This window comes from Larus michahellis, chromosome Z (assembly GCF_964199755.1).
Source record: "Larus michahellis chromosome Z, bLarMic1.1, whole genome shotgun sequence".
Classification (NCBI taxonomy): Eukaryota; Metazoa; Chordata; class Aves; order Charadriiformes; family Laridae; genus Larus; species Larus michahellis.
The window spans coordinates 59140176-59159858 of record NC_133930.1 but is presented as its reverse complement, the minus strand read 5'-3'; the positions used below and the strand labels follow the sequence as shown (position 1 = coordinate 59159858).

The 19683-nt window shown below is 35.7% G+C and overlaps 1 protein-coding gene across 2 annotated transcripts in view; it reads left to right on the top strand.

The window, feature by feature from the left end:
- The window catches only part of CHD1 (chromodomain helicase DNA binding protein 1), a 58326-nt gene that overhangs the window by 16666 nt on the left and 21977 nt on the right, over positions 1-19683 (top strand). For both annotated transcript variants that reach the window (XM_074571130.1, XM_074571129.1), the window contains exons 3-16: positions 4555-4759; positions 5800-5904; positions 7203-7270; positions 9481-9630; positions 9934-10214; positions 11613-11838; positions 12650-12750; positions 13006-13184; positions 14201-14328; positions 14891-15107; positions 15708-15797; positions 16679-16869; positions 17933-18121; positions 18435-18597. In XM_074571130.1, coding sequence (XP_074427231.1) covers positions 4555-4759; positions 5800-5904; positions 7203-7270; positions 9481-9630; positions 9934-10214; positions 11613-11838; positions 12650-12750; positions 13006-13184; positions 14201-14328; positions 14891-15107; positions 15708-15797; positions 16679-16869; positions 17933-18121; positions 18435-18597 — 2293 coding nt within the window. The remainder of the gene's footprint in view (positions 1-4554; positions 4760-5799; positions 5905-7202; positions 7271-9480; positions 9631-9933; positions 10215-11612; positions 11839-12649; positions 12751-13005; positions 13185-14200; positions 14329-14890; positions 15108-15707; positions 15798-16678; positions 16870-17932; positions 18122-18434; positions 18598-19683) is intronic.

The window sequence follows — 19683 nt, the reverse complement described above, 5'->3', positions numbered from 1 at the left end:
TCTCTTTACATAACACTTCTTCCTTTGTTCCCGCACAAGTCTTTGCATATTTTGATGGCTTTCTTGGTTTTTAGAAAAAGTTAGATAGGTCTGTGTTTTTACTCTATTGCTGCTGCTTTCTTATAAGTATTATTTAAAAAATAAATAAGGTGCTCCTTTATATCAGAAGTCGATTGGTAGTCTCGCAAGCTAGTAGTTTGGTCTGATGCTAGTCTAAAACTGTTTCCCGTGAGAGATTAATAAAACCAAGAAAAACCCCAGTTAGTGATCAAATATATTCTTTCTTTCTGTCTGCCTTGTAGATGTTTGCCTTTAAAAATAATTAAGAAATAAGTATTAGGCTGAAAATTGCCATTCAGTTTCTGTTTGAATAGGTAGCTGGTCCTGTTAGGCAATAGAAGGGGTTTGTGGTGTTGATACAGAAAGGTTTTCTTTTTAACTGCTGGCATTTCCAGATAGTTTCTTTGAGAGCAGAGGCAGTGACTTTGGTAGGGGGAATGGCTGAACTAAGTTCCGTGTTCTTCAGCCTTCTCATGATGACACATCTGTTAGTGTAAAATCACTTATAATTAGGTAGTAATAAAAAAATCAGTGTCATAGTTTAAAATTATGATATATTAGTGTTACACATTAAGAAAGAAAATTATCATTAGAAGTGCTAGATCAAACTTTTTTTTTTTCTAGTGCAGGAAAAGCAAGGACATAAGTCTGCACCCAGAAGCATGGTATTTTGATACTGGCATAAACATGTTCTGGTTTGGATCTTGGAGTGCAGTGACTTAAGTGATAAAAAGAAAAATACCAATTTTCTCTCTAACTTTGAAAATATTTTTTACACTGAAAACTGAGCATTTAACCTGTAGCTCTTACTGTATGGTGTGTGATTTGCCTCAGGTTTCCCATCACTGTTACTATTGATTTAAATCCTTTAAATTTCTCAGAGGAGAGTCCTTTGATGTGCAGACTGTTACAGCTGTTGGGGATTTACATGTCACGAAGTGGTGCTTAGTACTGTCTCACCAATCTGTGATGTGTCTTTATTGCATACGTTTATGCAGAACTTACTAATTTATTGCGTCATTTCCTACCTCCTTTGCAAATGAGAGCTTTAGGTTTCTGGGTTATAGTACTGTCTTAGCAGAGGTTGTGCCTCCAAGTCAACATTCTGCGGAACCTCAGGTTGAAACATGGTATGAAAGGACATGATGAAATAAACATGCATTGGTAGTCCTCAGAGCCTGTCAGTTACTAGTCCCATGGCCAGTGAACAGGAGGGTTCTTCGCAATTCAGTAGAAAAGAAGTCATATCTGTTAATCTTGCCTGGGTTTTTTGTGTGTACTGTAGTTGCAAGACCTCTGGGAGCATGTGGTGCACATAAGGAAGTACATAGGCAGAAACTCTAGTGTAGTTTCACACATCTGTATTAATGTGGATGATGAGACTTGAAATAAGCTCTGCCCAACACAGACTAGTCTTGTGTGCTTGAACTCCTATAGTGCTTTTTACTAGTTAATTTCAAACTGGTTTTAAGCATGTATGAATATTGCCATAGCATCTTAAGATTAGATAAATGTTTCCCTAGTTTCAAAACTGCTTGCTGCTACTCATTTTGTCTTTTCCAATTTTCTTGTGCTGATTTAACACTGAGGGATAAGAAAACTTAATAAGACATTATTGATGCTATGCCTTTAAATGTTGTTTTTCTTTGTTCTATGTACCGATTAGCTGTTAGTATACGGTAGTGATCCTGCATTGTCCTTCGTACCTGGTATCCTTAGGGCAGCCTTAAGTCAGTTGTGCTGAACATTATTATTTGTTCTTTCTTCTTGTGTCTTGTAATTTCCTTCCTTTCTCTGCCCATCCCTTGCACTTCTACCGGCAGGTTTGTTTTGTATTTATTAGTAAGGTAGTTGAATATTGCCTTTAAAATTTTTACTCTTGTTAGATGTAACTGTTAGTTGATATGCAATTAGGTTGTATTAGTCTGCTCTTGTCCAAATCAGGCCGGTTTGTTGTGAGAAGCAGGCATTACGAAATAGCTCTTACTTTGCTGGTCCTGCTCGTAAGCCCAATGGGAATACATTCCCAGTCTCCCAGCTTTGTTGAGAGCTAGCAGGCAAGGCAAAGAGTTATGTGTTTTGTCTGAATAGTGAATAGTCTATGATCCACATCTGTTGACAGGTTGTTATTATTTAATGGAGACCTTACTTGATAGCTAGATGGTCTCTTCGTAAAGAAAAAGATGTGGAATTAGTTGGGATTTTTGCATCCAGCTCCAGAGCTACTAGCATTCTCTACTAGACTTTTTTTTCTCCTTTCCTAGTCCCTTTGTTTTTGAATTTATCACTTAATTCCTGTGGTGAAGAACATCAAACCACGTAAAATTTCCCATCAACTGTGAATCTAACTGATGTGACTTTTGCTTACTTACCTAAGTAAACGGGATTAATTTTTTTCCCTGTCATCTCTCCACCATTGTCTCCTGTAGCTGGTTTACATGTTTTTCTTAACGTTGGCAAGTTGTTTGACCAAGATGGCTTATTCCAGTGTCAGTTCCCCCATGCTGCCTTAGAAAAGAGGTACTTTGTTTTGGTTGCCCCTGGCTCTATGGGCAATTGAACCTATGGTTAACACTATATCGGTGAGTATGAAATATTTTGCTACTGTATGGAAAGCTAACTTAATTGCCATCCTTATGGCTTAGTGGTTTGCATCTTTTTTAGATTTGGTAATCCACATTATTATTGCCCTCTTTGAGCAAGCCTTGTCCTGCATGGAAGTATTTTATTCCCTTCCCCTCCTCCAAGGTTATGTAGTATTTACAGCTTTATCGTGGCTTTTTGTCGCTGGGACTTGTCTGGCTGGTATTTACTTGTGTCTCAAGATTTCTCTATGCTAAGTCTTCTTCCATTTCTCTTCATTTATAGTTAGTGCTGACTTCCACAGTCCTTCTGACATTTACTTATGGCACTTATGGCTGAGAAATGCTGGGTTTTTTTATAATGGTCTGATTTACCCAGCATTAAATATAAGGCAATATTTGTGTTCAAGAACACTATTAACGTAGCATTGGAAGATCATCAGAGTGCCATTAATTTATGGTAAACAGTTTAAACTCCAGTTCTATTCTGTAATTGGTGCCCTGCTTTATTTGGCAAACCTGCCTGAAGTAAGGCCAGCACCGTGCCTGAAGTAAGCCTTCGATGACATAAATAGGAAGTTTGGGAGCAGTCTTTTTGCTTCCCAGTTTTCTTCTCGGCAGGTGCAAGGAAACCTAGCAGGCGGTGTGTGTCTCTGTGTCTCCCCCTTCAGAATAAGGAAGCTTCACCATGGTCTTGTTTCTCTTTCTTTCAAAGTTGACAGTTGCTGATTGAGGTACATTCTACAGGAGTTTGTTTAGGAATAGCTTTATTTCTTCTCTACGGGTACAGTTCTGTTGGTGTTAGCAAAAGCAGAAAGAGGGAAGTGATTTTTGTTTTGTTTTGTGATTTTAAAAAGTTGCCAGTTAAGTATGTTCTGGGGCAGAGAATGATGAATCTGCCCTCTACACTCCCCCCCACCCCCTGCCTTGTCAGCCAGATGAATGGTCCTGGCAAAGATCTGCTAGATTTGGATACCAGCCATTCATTTTTTCATTTTCAATTATGGCTTCATGTTTTCTCTGTCTTTTAAGAGTTTGCAGTCAATGTGTACATAATTTGAAAATACTTTCTCCTGTGATAGTGTGATTCTGATGTTTTTTTTTCTCATGATATCCTTGAAATATAGTAATATTAACCTAATGAGGAGTCTTACTAAAGTTTTAACTCAGCTCAGTTGTTGTAGAAAACCACATTTTTCGAAGTCTTTGGATGGTCATGAAATAAATATTTGTCTTTAATTATTGTGCTTTCTAAGTATGTTAAATCTGTTGTAAAATTAATATACGGGTGGATATTGTCAGCTCAAGTATATGCCAGTGACAAATTCAGAGTTGTTTGCACAGGGAGTTTTGCTTCTCTTATTGTAACAGAAAAATGCGGTCTGCATAGCTTTTTTTTTTTTTTTTTTGTTCAGAGAGAGAGATGTGCTTCTAAATTATTATTTTTTTTAAGGAGTACTGCTTATCTATAAAGATGGAAAACAATCTTTTATATTTTAGTTGGACAGGTCTTTGTGGAGTAGCCTTAACTGTTAAGAGGTGTGTATGTATACATGTGGTTTGATGGAGCTAAACAAAGGTTTCAGAGCGCATGGGGGTGGAAAGTTTGTGTGGGTAAGAACTGTTTGTACCACTTCTATTTCCCTTACTTTACTGCTCCATATTAATTTGAACGTTCTTGCTTTTTTTAGGCCTCTCAAAGAGTATCTGATTACACTCTGAATTCTCATTTCTTGTTTACTTTTAACTTTATTAATCTCAACTTATTTAATCAACTGCATCCATTTGTGTGCTGCTCATTTGTCTGGTCTGACTTAACAACTGATTTATAGGTGAAGCTAAGGCAATTTTTTTTTCTTTTAATCCTGTTACCTTGGCAATTGTGTAATATCCTCCTGACTTTTCATTGCAGCCAATCAGATGATGATTCCGGGTCAGCATCAGGTTCTGGATCTGGTTCAAGCTCTGGAAGCAGTAGTGACGGAAGCAGCAGCCAGTCAGGCAGCAGTGACTCTGACTCTGGTTCAGAGTCAGGCACTCAGTCAGAATCAGAGTCTGACACGTCTAGAGAGAAGAAACAAATTCAAGCGAAACCGCCAAAAGTTGATGGATCCGAGGTAAACAAAACATAAATAAACCCATTGTGGGGGAAAAAATTATTTAAAAAATCTTTCTGTGCGGTTAGTTTCAAGAGCAGTTTTAATTTAAAAAAAAAAAATAAAAAGAGGCAATTAAGTGTTTTTAATTAGATTTTAACTTGGTTGACTTAGTGAGTGCATGTGCTTAGCTGTCTTAAAAGTTGGGCTAAGTTTATCGAGGATAAGTACTTGAATTGATGCTTTTAAAATTCTCAAGTTTGTAAGTATTTTGAGTTAAGTGCTTACCTAAATTTCATCATACTGAAGCATGCACTAATTTACTGGAACTTGTGGAAGACAAAGACACACGTATTGTTATTTCTGAAATTCTTCTTTTTTCTTACATTATTTCTCTAATCTGTTGTTTCCTTGTATCAGTAAATGATTGTATAAAAATTTCAAGCTTACATACAGCTGTCTTTCTTTATCAATAAGTTAGCTAAATGCAGGGAAAAGTGGTGTTTAGAAATCTCTTAAATCCCATGGGTCAAAATACCTGCACTCTCCTGTGTTATATGGACTTAATTGGAGACGTTATTTATGCAAGGTAGTCATATATTAGTTACTTCAAGAATTTAAGACTGTTAAGGATTCTCGGTTACATTTTTGCTCATGTACTTCAGTAGTACTGTATGAAACAAAAATATATCATCTAAGTGGTCTGAAAAGATTTATCTGGGTCAGCTTCAAAATTTACTTTATAAATGTTTTACCTTAAAAATACATATTTTATAAATAATAATAATTTATTACAAATGTTAAACCTGCACAACTATTGTTATAAGTGCTGTAGAAATTCTTCTGGCAGTTATTATCTAACATTCGGTTTTGCAGAAATCTTACTACTTTAAAATGCTATCTGATATTATTAGTACATGCAGTATTTCGTAGTGAATTTTTTTTAATTGGTAAAATTAAGATCAGTCTTAATAGCTGTGCTATTCAGGAAACGTAAATATGTGGTAAACTGGAGATTTTCAGTATGTTTAACTAATGCTTGCATCTCTTTTCCTGTTCAGTTTTGGAAGTCTAGTCCAAGTATACTTGCTGTGCAAAGATCAGCAGTGCTAAAGAAGCAACAGCAACAACAAAAGGCAGCCTCATCAGACAGTGGCTCAGAAGAGGTGAATGACGTAATTTAGGTTTTTAAAACATAAACATGCCTGTCTCATCGTCTCGTGTTAGAATAAAATTACGTAGAGTCAAGTTGTATTCTCTAAGTATGCGTAGAAGTCTGGTTTTAGTCTATAAAAGGAACATTCAAATAACTGACATTTTCATAAGGAAAAGTAAAAATATCTCTAGTTACTTGTTTTCAAGTGAGCTGTGCCAAAATTATAGCAGCCTTGATTATGTGGTATTTTTAGGTAGATATTCTCTGATGTGTGGACAAAATTTTCAAGCCACATAGTACTGACTTGCATTGTATTTTTGGCTTCTTGAGTTTTGTAAAGATAGTTAAAAATGCTAAAAGACTCTTTCAGCTTGCTTCTGTGTAAAGCTGCTGTGGTTTTCAAAAATTCCGTGTGGAGTAGAAAACTTCATTTTTGCCATTCCATTTTTTTAACATTTACTACAAAAGAATTCTTGTATTTTTAGAACTACATCTGTATTCTAGGTATTTTAAAACCTAAATCATATGCTAAAGAGATGTTGACTTTGTGCAGCAGGAACATCTTTTAAGGACACTTGTGGCTATGAAATGGAATTTATAAAGCAAACTTTTTGTCTTTCATTACAAAAATTATGCATTGTAGTCACATTCATTTGGATGGATTTCTGGGTTTGCCTGGTTTAGCAGCTCATCATTAAAACTTCAACACAGAACTTAATCACCTATCATTAAAATTAATTTACAGCAGTTGTTAAGCATTCTCTTTCAGAAAGATGTTTTTCAGGATAAATCTTAATCTAAATCTAAACTTAATCTTGGCTTTAGGAAAATCTAATTTTAAGAGGGTTCTTATTTTTTCTTTGAGCGTAGAGAAAGAAGAAACCCATTATCCTCAAAATTTTCTTAAACTGGTGTTTAGATGTGAATGAATATAGAAGGTCAGAAAGTTCCTGAGGCTAGGAGATTTTATTGGGATTTTGATAGAACTATCGTCTTGATTAATTTAGGGCACCTTAAATCATGATTGTTTTTACATAGGCACAATGGTTACTTTTTTAAACAAAGTTTTTTTGGTGATGTTCTTTAGAGCTGTGCTGGCACCATGTATTCATCGGTGGATAAATACAAAAACAATAGCAGTCTTTATCTCATTCTGCATTAACAGCTACACTGGGGGTGATAAAGAGGGTAAAACATGAATAACATGCCTCCGATGTGAAAGTGGGAGCTGATTTATCTTTTTAATGTTAGAAGTACTTCATTCTTTTTGAGATAATGATGTGGTGGGTTTTTTTTCTTCACCTGCAGGACTCATCAAGTAGTGAAGATTCTGCAGATGACTCATCCAGTGAAACCAAGAAGAAAAAACATAAAGAGTAAGATATTTTCATAAGTAATATCACATAATTTTTTTGTCATAGTGACATATGCTTATAATTCATGCTTTATTTCTGCACACTTGAAATGATTAAGTTCCCTTTTTAATTCATCTTCATCTTGCATTTCCAGTTTTGATAAACATTTTGGAATATTTAAAATAAACTCTCAAAGGAACATCTATGTCATATTAATTTGTGAGCAAAAGAGTCTGAGCATTATTGTTCAAAAACATTCATCAGTGCTTTTATTTTTAAAATACTTTGTTGCAGTTTATTTTTGAGCTGAAGGCTGTCCCTAAAAATTCTTGTAGAAATGGGAAATTACTTAAGTATATTGTCCCACAATAAATTTAAGATAGAAACCCTTAGTCAATGCCAAATTCTGTTGTTCCCCCTCCCCTGAACATGTTTAAAAGTTAATATAGGTCTGATAGTAATGAACTTTACTGGCTAGCATAGAATTTTAACTAAAAATAAGCTCCTTTTAAATGATAGATCAAAAAGTTGTGAAAAGGCTTATACTTTGTTATTGTGGCAGTGAGATGCAGTGACCTGTATTTTTTATGAATGGTACATAAAAATTGAACTGTTCTATCGTTCCTTTTCTCGCAATTCATGAAATCACTCCAGTGTTCAAGGTTGCCAGTATAATATCTTAAGGAAATGGTAGTTGAAAAAAAAAAAAAAAAAGGGACACACACACACACACAAAAAAAAGGCACTAACTCTGCAAAGTGGTACTGCCCTAGCCATGAGTTATTATTCACAGTCTTCTGTTAGTTAAGAGTTTGACTGCATCTGATAGGATACCCCATTAAAGGAAGGCTATTTAAGTTTAGGAACTCATTAACAAATGATTTCGTATGTCCAGTGCTTGAATTTTTGTCCTATGGCTCTTCTGAACAAGTATGTCTGCAGTTATTATCTGACGTGCAGATTAGAGATTTCTCCATATATAATTTGGTACATGATCAAGCCTTACAGTATGGTGCTTTAATATCTGTTTTTTATATTTCCAAATAAATACAGGTTATGGATTTGTGTTAGTGTTATTTTAATTTACTGTTTTCAGAAAAAGTATTCTAATAAGACATTCTGTACTGTTGGCCATGTGCTGTCTGCACAATAGACACATACATGTATTTGTATTGAATGACTGGAGCAGTGGAAACGTAATTTCTGCCAGAACCCAATGTCCTGCAAGACAGGAAAGAGAGAAGAGAGGGATCAAAGCAGTGGTTCTTAGGCTTCCTGATCAGAAATTTAGGGAAGAGATTTCTTGGTAATATTCCAGCTTTGAACATTACTACTGGTCTAGCACCATGGTCAAGTAGACCTAAACTGATGTTAGTGTAAAGATTCATCAATGTTAAAATAATGTATACCAGACTTTTTCTTTCTTTTTTTTTTTGTCAAGCTATTAAGATTCAATTTGTCCATATAAAGTCAGATTTTGAAGCAAGATACTGTTGATCAGTGAATACGTCTTTCCTGTTGCAAAGTAGATCTCAATTGAGCAGGAGCAAGGAGATCCTGCTGCTCAGTCACAAGTGTCGTCTTACTGAGAGTATGCTGCTTGGTTGTGAAGCACTGATTTGGGAGCTCATAGGCGGCTTTTGGGCACCAGTGCCACTCACAAGTTGCTGCAATTCAAGTTTTTCCATGTATTTCTCAAATCTGCTTTTTTTGATTCCTGTGCAAAAGTTCCTGATTCTTTGCACGGTCCACAGGGACCACAGGCATTAGACAATATGGGAGTCTCCAGAATATAACATGACAGTGCTTTGTGATTTCAGTATATGTAAGTTCTGATAAATACGTACCTTTCCAGTTAGACTTTCTAAGTGCTTTGTTTTCTTAATGTCATGTTAACTCATTTCTTCATGCTAAAATTTATACAGAAGTCCAGATTCTTGTTTTATTTTGGGTTTTAAATCTAGTTCTTGGTAACAGAAAACTTGGTCAAACTCCCATTGAAGGTATTGGGCATTTTTACTTATCTGTTAATCATTGATGACAATTTTCTGCATCGTCAGCTGAAATAACTGTTACAAGATTTTTATATCTGTGAACAACATTCAAATCACAGCAGATACCCTGTGGATGAATACCTGATTTAAAAACAAACAAACAAACAAAACAACAAAAACCCCAACACCAAAGAAATACCCAATGTAAGTTACTCTTTTGTCTTTCAATATGTACAGTGAAGACTGGCAAATGTCGGGATCAGGGTCAGTATCGGGAACTGGTTCCGACTCTGAATCAGAGGAAGATGGGGAGAAAAGCAGTTGCGAAGAGAGCGAATCTGACTATGAGCCAAAAAACAAGGTTAAAAGCCGTAAACCTCCAACCAGGTAAGAAGTCATGCATTTGGATACTGTGGTACTATTTCTAATAAGCAATTGAGTATTTGCTACCATTGTACACGTGAATGAAAACATTCTTATTTAAAAAAAAAAAAATTGTGTTGGTTGGGTTTTTTAGCTACGTAAGATGTTAATATAGTAATGCTTTCTAGTGAATACCTTCCTGTCTGCTGTAACTGAAAGTGGAGTAACTGAGCATTCATGAAATACGTGTGTTCAGAAAGCAATACAGAAGATTTATAGCTGTCCCTGTTTAAACATCAGTATTGTTTATACCTTATTGTCTTCAAGAATTAAGTCAAAAAGTGGGAAAAAGGGTGCAGTACTGAAAAAGAGGCAGCTTGATTCATCAGAGGATGAGGAAGAGGAGGAGGAGGATGATGATGATGATTATGATAAGAGAGGATCTCGTCGCCAGGCAACGGTCAACATTAGTTACAAAGAAGCTGAAGAAACCAAGACAGATTCTGATGATCTGCTTGAAGTTTGTGGAGAAGATGTCCCACAACCTGAAGAAGATGAATTTGAAACTATAGAGAAGTTCATGGATAGTCGAGTTGGCCGAAAAGGAGGTATTTTTTTGTGTGTCCATGTTCTTAAGATCCTAGAGTGGATTGTGGTGCAACTTCAGCAAATGTTCTCAGTTGTATGTCACCTCTGGGGTTTATAAATGGCAGTAATTTTAAAATTATCAAAAAGTCATCTTGTTTTGTCTTTCGTATTTGTAAGGATGTTCCTTTTTGAAGTCCCTTCTAAGTGTTGCAAAGTAAAATGCAGAAGAATTGCATATCTAAGCAGAAAATAAAAATGAAGTGGAAGATAGCTCTGTATTGCATAAGTGCATACCATATTGTTATGCCACTGTTTGTACTGTTTAGTGTTATTTGATCAGTATAGATTATATACAGTGGAGTGGAGAAAGTAGAATAGATAGGAGAGATGACTAGTAACTTGAACCCTGAATGGATTACTCTTAAAAGTTTATTTTGTGAATAGTGGTAGGCATGTCATACTTCCAGCAATAATGGGATCCAGCGTCTAGCAGTTCTCCTTATGTGTTTGAGTCTGCAAATTAGGATTCTGATTATAAAAACAACCCCCCAAAATACCCCAACCCTGGGCCCCTTGCACTTCAGAGCTACCGTTCTCCATTAGTTATACCCCAATCGTTAAAGTTTCTGGCACATCTCAGAACTTGCACTCTTCCTTTAAACTTTCTTCTCCCATGCTGTCCCAAATTCTAGCGTATCCTGCTCCAATGCATGGTGTAACTGCTGTAGTCAAAACCAAGCTTCTTACATTCTTCCTGCCCAGATGATGTTGCTGCTGGTGCTGTCTTTTGCAGTTGCCACTCTGTGGCTTTATCTGGTCCCTGGAGCTTGCTGTGATCATTGCCTTACCTGGCTGTCTTCAGAAATGGGCCTGTTTCCTGCTGCTAGTGTGCTTCAGCTGTGATACAGACTGTACTTCATTAAAAATTTTCCCAGATAAGATAACAAAGGCAGAAAAAGTAGTAAAACATGTTTAGGAAGAAATAGATTTATTGTATCCCTTAGAAATAGGTTATTGATATCTTAGGGCTGACCAAGCATGATAGATGTCCTTTGTATGCTCAGAGATGAGTGTAATATAATAGAGAAGACAACAAGCAGTGTTAGTGGAGCATTGCCTGGTGATCACTTTAAAAACTAGGAATGCAAAAAAATTCTCACGAGGAAAGATAAGATATTGTAGGTTAGGTGGAGAAGTTTTATTTGCCTTTTTGATTCTCTTTTGACTACTTGTGCATGTATTAACATATCTATGTCATAATCATTCAAATAAGAGTAATGACATGAGAGATGTAGATAACTAGCCAAGTATATGCTCATCTAAAAGTATCACTAATTACTTTCTGCACTACATTTCTTACTGGTTAACTTATGACAATGCACACTTAATTAAGGCTTATGATGTGGTTTCTTTCTCAGCCACGGGTGCTGCAACCACCATCTATGCAGTTGAGGCAGATGGTGACCCAAATGCTGGGTTTGAAAAGTCAAAGGAGCCAGGAGAAATACAATATCTTATTAAATGGAAAGGTTGGTCACACATCCATAACACTTGGGAAACTGAGGAAACGCTCAAGCAACAAAATGTTAAAGGAATGAAGAAACTGGACAACTATAAGAAAAAGGATCAGGAAACAAAACGATGGTGAATATTTTCATGTAGACTTCCATGATACTTGTTTTGTAACAATGTGCATGTTCTGTTGTATTTCTGAGACCTGTTATATCCAGGGCATAATTTCAAGTGTCTACACAACAGAAAGACAACCTTCAAAGGTTGAAGCCTCTTTAACATGTTCCTTTAACATAATCTTCTGAACCTGGTTTTAGTGTGTGTGTTTTAAATGGAGTTTTAACAAGATGGGTAGTTTTAAAAATAAATGATAAATTGTACTTTTTACTAATTTTGTGGTTATTCTTTGATCAGAGTTCTTCAGGAATCACTGCAGAGATTAATCTGATGGCTTATGGGCCGAGAAAATACTAAAGAATTCCATTTTCTTGGCTCAAACCTGAGAAGAAAAACCTGAAGAAATCCATACATTTTAAATTCACCTTTTTGGTGTTCAGTTTTATTAGTATGTTTAAAATTATTGGTTAATACTGGTGGGATTTTTAGCAAATTAATAATAATATGAATTCTTATAGAGTGAGCTACCCTGAATACTGTTCCAGGAAGATAGCCTGTAAAGTATACTGCTTCCTGTTGAATTAGCTCCATGACTACCAGTAGCTGTAGTAGCTGTGTCTCTTGATAAGCATTCTCGATGCTTAATGATGAGGCACATAAACCAGATACAACAATTTTGTAGTAGGAATTTCTAAGTTGTCCCTTCAAAGAAGCTCTCTAAGCAACGTTTCTGTGATGCATACATTCAGGGCTTTAGAGTTGCCAAATTTTCTTAGTTTTAGAACGCTACAGTGTAATAAGTGTTGTAAATTAATTCCCACTACAGGCTGAAAAATGCTTCTCCAGAAGATGTGGAATATTACAACTGCCAGCAGGAGCTTACAGATGATCTGCATAAACAGTACCAGATAGTGGAAAGAATAATTGGTATGTTACAAACTTGCAGACAGAAAACAGTGTTGAGAATTCTCTATGTTCACTGTTTATATATTGCTTTTATAGTTAAGAAATTTAGAATATGACTATCACTAAGTTTTTAATCCAAAACTAAACTTTGGATGAAAAGTTGTCATAACGTCTGTATTATGAAGCTAGCTTATGTTGTCTTACTACCTAAAGTGAGTTTTTTCATAAGATACAGAAGTAAAATGCTGATCAGATATCTGTGGTGCATTTCTGTAGCTCATTCAAATCAGAAATCAGCGGCTGGTTATCCAGACTACTACTGTAAGTGGCAGGGTCTGCCTTATTCAGAATGTAGCTGGGAAGATGGTGCGCTCATTGCCAAAAAGTTTCAGGCACGCATTGACGAGTACTTTAGCAGAAATCAATCCAAGACCACTCCCTTTAAGGACTGCAAGGTGAGTATGTAATTTGCAGTGGATTAGTTGTACTGGGTCTGTCTGGGATGGAGTTAATTTTCTTCATAGCAGTCTACATGGCCCGTGTTTTAAATTTGTGACCTAGACAGTGTTGATAACACATTATTGTTTTGGCTGTGGCTGAACAGTGCTTGCACGGTGTAAAGGCCGCCTCTGTTTCTTGCTGTGCCCTTCCCACCGTGAGTGGGCTGTGAGGGAAGACAGCCATTACAGCTAACCCTAACTAACCAAAGAGATATTCCATGCCATTTAATGTCATGCTTAACTGTAAAACTGGGTGGGCTGAGCAGGGGCTTCGAAGGTAGCTGTTGCTTGGAGACTTCATGATCATCAGTCTCCTGGAGAATTAAGGTGACTCTCTTTCTGTCACTTGTGGGGTTTTTTTGGTTGTGGGTTTTTGTTTTGATTGGTTGGGCGTTCTTCTTTCACCCAGTAAACCCCTTTATTTGACCCACAAGTTTTTCTCACTTTTGCCTTTTCAGTTCTGTCCCATGTCCCGCTGGGGTGGGGAGTGAGTAGGCAGCTGGGTGACGGCTTAGCCGCTGGCCAGGTTCAAGCCACCGGATCAATTGTGATAATAAAAATCTGAAAATCTTCTAAGAATCCAGAGATAAGATACCTATTATGAAATAATTTTTGAAGGTTGCTCAGAATAGTAATAATGATATATAGTAATATATGTGGAAAATATCACTACTAAGTAGCTTTTTGTCGATAAAAAGCATTTTTACTGGCATTCAAAGATGGACTTGTTTAGTATTGTAGTTCATTTAACTTTGAGTGAGTTAATGTCATTCCCATTGTGAAATTTAGATTAGCAATCAAACTTAATTTCATCTTGCAAATTGGTTCATGTTTTTATATGGCTTAGTTTTCATTGGTGGATAAAGACTAGACTTGGTGACCCAGTAGATCCCTACTGCTATTTTTCTATAGGAAGACATCTTGGTGACTTCAGTTAGTAGTAGGACTGATGATCAGTTTGCTTTTGACAGGTTTTAAAGCAGAGGCCAAGGTTTGTTGCACTAAAGAAACAACCATCATACATTGGAGGACATGAAAGTTTAGAGTTAAGAGATTATCAGCTAAATGGATTGAATTGGCTTGCTCACTCCTGGTGCAAGTAAGTGTAGTCTGAAATGAGTTTTCTGTTTGTAAATTGTAAGCATTTGTAAAACTTTGAAATTGATTTTTCTGTTATTTTTTTTGAAGGTGGAGGGTTTCATACAGTAGCCTCAAAGTAGAGGTCTGAGGGGAGTTGTTTTGCTCTAAGTAGTACCAAAGCTTATAATTCCATGGCTGTTCTCAAAAAACAGCTAAGCTCTGTTGTTGCTTTGCTTTTAATTTCATATGGGGTTAAGTCATATTTTTTTTAAAAAAAAAAAAAAAAAGAACCTACAGCAGTAAAACCAAAGCAAACGCTTCTGAAATGTCAACGTTGGTGTTATACTTTTAAAATTAGACTGATGAGGAATACTTGCAAGCTTTTTGTTAATTTAATTCAAGTATTAAGAAGGGAGATGAGAGGTGGAAATTGTTTTTATGGGAAAACCATGGAAATAAACTTCTTCAAGATGTATATTTGCAAAATCTTGAAAAATTGTATGAGTAGTTTTTATGCTCAAAAGACAATAATTTCTTCTTGCTCAATTCCTCCCCATTTTTTTTATTTATTTATTTTTTAGAGGGAATAGCTGTATTCTTGCAGATGAAATGGGCCTGGGTAAAACAATACAAACAATTTCTTTTCTGAACTACCTGTTTCACGAACATCAATTGTATGGCCCTTTCTTGCTGGTTGTGCCACTTTCTACCTTGACATCTTGGCAAAGAGAGATTCAAACTTGGGCTCCTCAGATGAATGCTGTAGTTTACTTAGGAGATATAACTAGCAGAAATATGGTGAGTATTTCTCCTTATCACTGGAAAGGCTTGTAGATAAACAAGTCTCACTTCATATTCCTATCCTCTGCTAATCTCCATATTTTGGTTAGGACTGAGCAAATACCGAGCAACTATGTGTTTTAAGGTGCTAATTGAAAGTTTGATTTTTGATCTGATATATATGTGTATGAAAGATTCCTTCCTCCTCAACAGCAAATAGGATTAAAAATTTAGTCTTGCATTTGAAAACATAGTATCTTCTGCCATTTGATTATTTAGGTGAATGTAGTAAAAATAAATACGTAAACCAGTCACGATCTTAATTTATCTCTGGAAAGGTTGTTGTTTGTTTTCTGAATGTTAGTAATCTTAACTATTAAAGTGAAACATGTTTTGTAGAAATTCTTTGCTGTTTATTCAGAAGTTTAAAAAAAATTTTTTTAGAGTATGTAGGCAGGTTGGAAGTTCAGTCTTGTGTGTATTAATATGTTGTGCTTCGATTTTGTGTTAATATTATTGTATGTCTTTAAACATTTACATTACTGCAGTACTTAAAATCATCCCAGTCAGCAAGATCTTTTTTTCTTTAGCTTATACTTCACTTGATTCTTTTTCTAGATAAGAACTCATGAATGGATGCATCCACAGACCAAACGATTAAAATTTAACATACTTCTAACAACATACGAAATTTTGCTGAAGGATAAGGTAATTGCACTTCTTCAGGGAGATAAAAATCATTTCTGCAGTGTAGAACTCTCTTTAGGCTTGCATGTATTTGGTTTGTGGATCATTAAATTTATGGAGAGTTTCATAGCTTTTGCTTTTGGAACTATGATAGTGAGTGTTTGTGTTTTTGCCTTTTTTTTTTGTGGGCGTTGGTTTTTAAGCACACCTAGGTATTCTGTATGTGTGGTGAGGCTTTCAGCCTTTTTGCATTTCATTAAGTGGATAGCACATCTTTTTCTCTGTTTTGGTTGGAATTCTCATTGCTGTAGTAATGTGCTCCCATGTTCAAGAGCTCTACTTCTTTGCCAGCCACCATGAGGGAACTGAAAAAGAACCCAGCCCCTAGCCCTAAACGTGATACAGAACTCTGAAATCGCATATAGTTTTTCTTTGTTATTGTGCATACAGTAGTATGTGTACATGTATTTATACTGTCTCCATAGTGGTAGCACAGAGAATTATTGTTAATCCTTCTAACTGTATATGGAAATTTTTATAGATAGGCAAGAAGCAGAACATTTTTACTTCATTTGTTTGTACATGGTGGGAAGAAAGGGTCAATGGTGAATTTTTTTTTTTTTTTTTTTTTTTCCCCTGTCATGTAAAAATTAATGTGAGTCAGACTTTTCACCATTTTTTTCCTTTTAAACTTAATTGATACTTTCTTGGGATGCTTGCACAGCTTTTCATTGAATCTGGCAAATCTAAAAGCTATAATTAGTACTAAAAGCATACAGCTGTCCATATTTTATTGAAAATAAACCAGAAAGTGATGGTGTTTGTAGCTTGATTGTAAGATGTGGGAAATCATGCAATGTGTTTATTTGTGTAATGTTCCCCCCCTCCTCCATTTCTTTAAGTCATTCCTTGGTGGTCTGAATTGGGCATTCATAGGAGTTGACGAAGCTCATCGTTTAAAAAATGATGACTCTCTTCTGTACAAGACTTTAATTGACTTTAAGTCTAACCATCGTCTTCTTATTACTGGAACGCCTCTGCAAAACTCCCTCAAAGAGCTTTGGTCTTTGTTGCACTTCATCATGCCAGAAAAGTAAGGAAGAGTTTTACATGATTCTTTTAAACATTTTTTTGGTCAAGTTTGTTATTGTGAAGTAGTGTAGTGATTTGAAAATCCATAGACGTAGAGAATCATACTGAAAAATAATTTAAATATTCTATATAAAGTAGATGCATGAATTTTTTTCATGCTGCTGCTGGTAAGTAACGCTGGTAGCAGTTGTCACCCTTTTCCATTTTAGCAGTCAAAAAAAATGATGGATTGATTTATGGGTCAGAATTTGGAAAAAAGGCTTCATCTTAGCCTAGGAGGAAAACCGTATGGATTTGCTCCGGGGAAATAGAATGGAATCTTTTCTGTGTTAGTACTATTAATGAAAACAAACTTGTACCAAGATGCCTGATATCCTGGTTTTCTCTTATGGTTTGCATACAGTAAGCTTACTGTATTGACCTTGTTTTGTCCTGACCTTTGTTTATACCTAAGATAAATTACAGCTCATTTGTGAGATCGTGTGTTCCTGTCAGACATCTTGTAAATGCCAAGCACCATAGCTCCATTTAATTTGAGCTATGGATTGTAGTGACATCTTCAGAACCTTACACGCAAAGTCACTATGGTCTGGTACCCATTCTTCATTTGATTATCATGTCTGTTCTCGTAGTGTTTTAGCAGAGGATAGTTATTGTTTCGGCTAGACCACACAAGCTGCAAAACGTATCTTAAGTATTCTCTTCTTCCCTTGCACACCCTCCAACCATGCGGCTGGCTTTTCATGCTGCTCTTGATAAATGTAATAATGGAATTTTGTATTTCCACCGGGGAAGTCAAAATTCAGTAGTTTTCATTCTGTAAATGTTTTTGGAAAATTCCATTCTTCTATTTACAGGGAAAGTATTTGGAATGTCTTGTGAGATGAAAATTCAGAAATTGGATAAATTAAACAGAAAGGAATGGGGAAGAAATCCAAATGTGTGTGTGTGTTTTTGTGGTATATTTATACATTTTCTGTGTTTGTGTTATCTTCTTGAATTTTGCTTCTTCAGGTCATTCACATTATGTCACTATTTTGCACTCATTCTTTATTATGTTCAAGGTTTTCCTCCTGGGAAGATTTTGAAGAGGAGCATGGCAAAGGGAGAGAGTATGGTTATGCAAGTCTTCACAAAGAACTTGAACCGTTTCTACTGAGAAGAGTTAAAAAAGATGTAGAAAAGTCTTTACCTGCTAAAGTTGAGCAAATTCTGAGAATGGAAATGAGTGCATTGCAGAAGCAATATTATAAGTAAGTAACACTACTTTGTAAATTGTGCTGTTTTAGTGATACGTCTACATGCAAATTACTGGAGTATAATAGTTTTTATAATGCAATTTGAACTTGAGGCTTCTAGGGTTTCACAACAGTAAAGTTCTGTGAAGCATGGACTCAAGAACTACGCTGATCTGTTTATTCATGTAACTTCTTTTGTTAGGCATCCTTGTACATTCTTTTGGGAGCTGCTTTTTTTTCTTTAGCTTTTGTATATTTTGAGAGTTTACATCTGTCTTGCTTCCACATATAGTTAGAAATTACTTATATTGTACATCTTATATCGTAGGTGGATTTTAACCAGGAATTATAAAGCCCTCAGTAAAGGTTCAAAAGGCAGTACCTCAGGCTTTTTGAACATAATGATGGAACTCAAGAAGTGTTGTAACCATTGCTACCTCATTAAACCACCAGATGATAATGAATTCTATAATAAACAGGAGGCCTTACAGGTAATGTCACTTTTTAATTAAAAAAAAAAGTTCTGTTTTACTTTAATTATTTACACAATTTTATAGTGCTCTGTCAGTTTATTAATTCTTATTGAAGTACATTAAGAAAAAACAGGTTCTCTGGAAAATGGGCATCCTGAGTTTTACAGGTAAGTGAATTGATTTTTGTTTCTTAATTGGAACTGAATAATGGGGCTTTGAGAGACATGGTCTAGTGGGAGGTGTCCCTGCCCATGGCAGGGGCTTGGAACTGTATGATCTTAAGGACCCTTCCAACCCAAACTGTTCTATGAATCTATGATTCTCTGACTAAATAAAATATCCCTGATTTTAATTACAATCAAAGTAAAAAGGAAATAGTTTGAAACAGGCTGTGTTATTTTCATGCAAAATAGTCTTGAGACCTATTTTAAACCAAAGTAAAATAAAGGAGCTAAGCAAGGTAAATGTAATGTGAGTGGCAGTGATATGATACACCAGCAATTTATGTGATAGCAGGAAGTGATCTATAGAATGCTTTTAAGCTTTTTTCTGTAATCAAATACTGTTCTTGGTATGCCTGCAAACAACAAAAGTGAAAGGAAGTAAAAGTAAAAAGGATCTAAAGCTCAGTCTGATTTTGTTATTTTTGTTGTAACAGATGAAAACAATTATCATCCCCACCAAAGACAGTGTGTTTTATTTTTTTTTTAAGTTTTAAGTTGACTAATATTTGTACCGAAACTGTTGAGCAGCCCAGCAACAGATAAGAAAACTGTTGTTGTTAACACAGTTTACACCCACATAAATATTTAGAAAGATGATTTTTTTTTTTTTCTGTAAGCTTTCAAGTAGATGATTTAAATACCTTCCCAAAGCTACTAGTTTGTGCAGTGACAAGTGTCCGCCTTCTTTCTGGCATAAAGTATAGAAGCACATAGCTCAAAAAATAGCATTCTCCAAAATTCTATCCCACGTGAGGCCTAGCATTTTCAACATTAAATTTCACATTTGCTTGAGTTTCTGTTCTGGTGATTCCCAATAGAGCTGAGAAGGATTGTCGTGGTTTTGCCAGATTGGCCAATCAGAATGACAGATGGCGCTCCC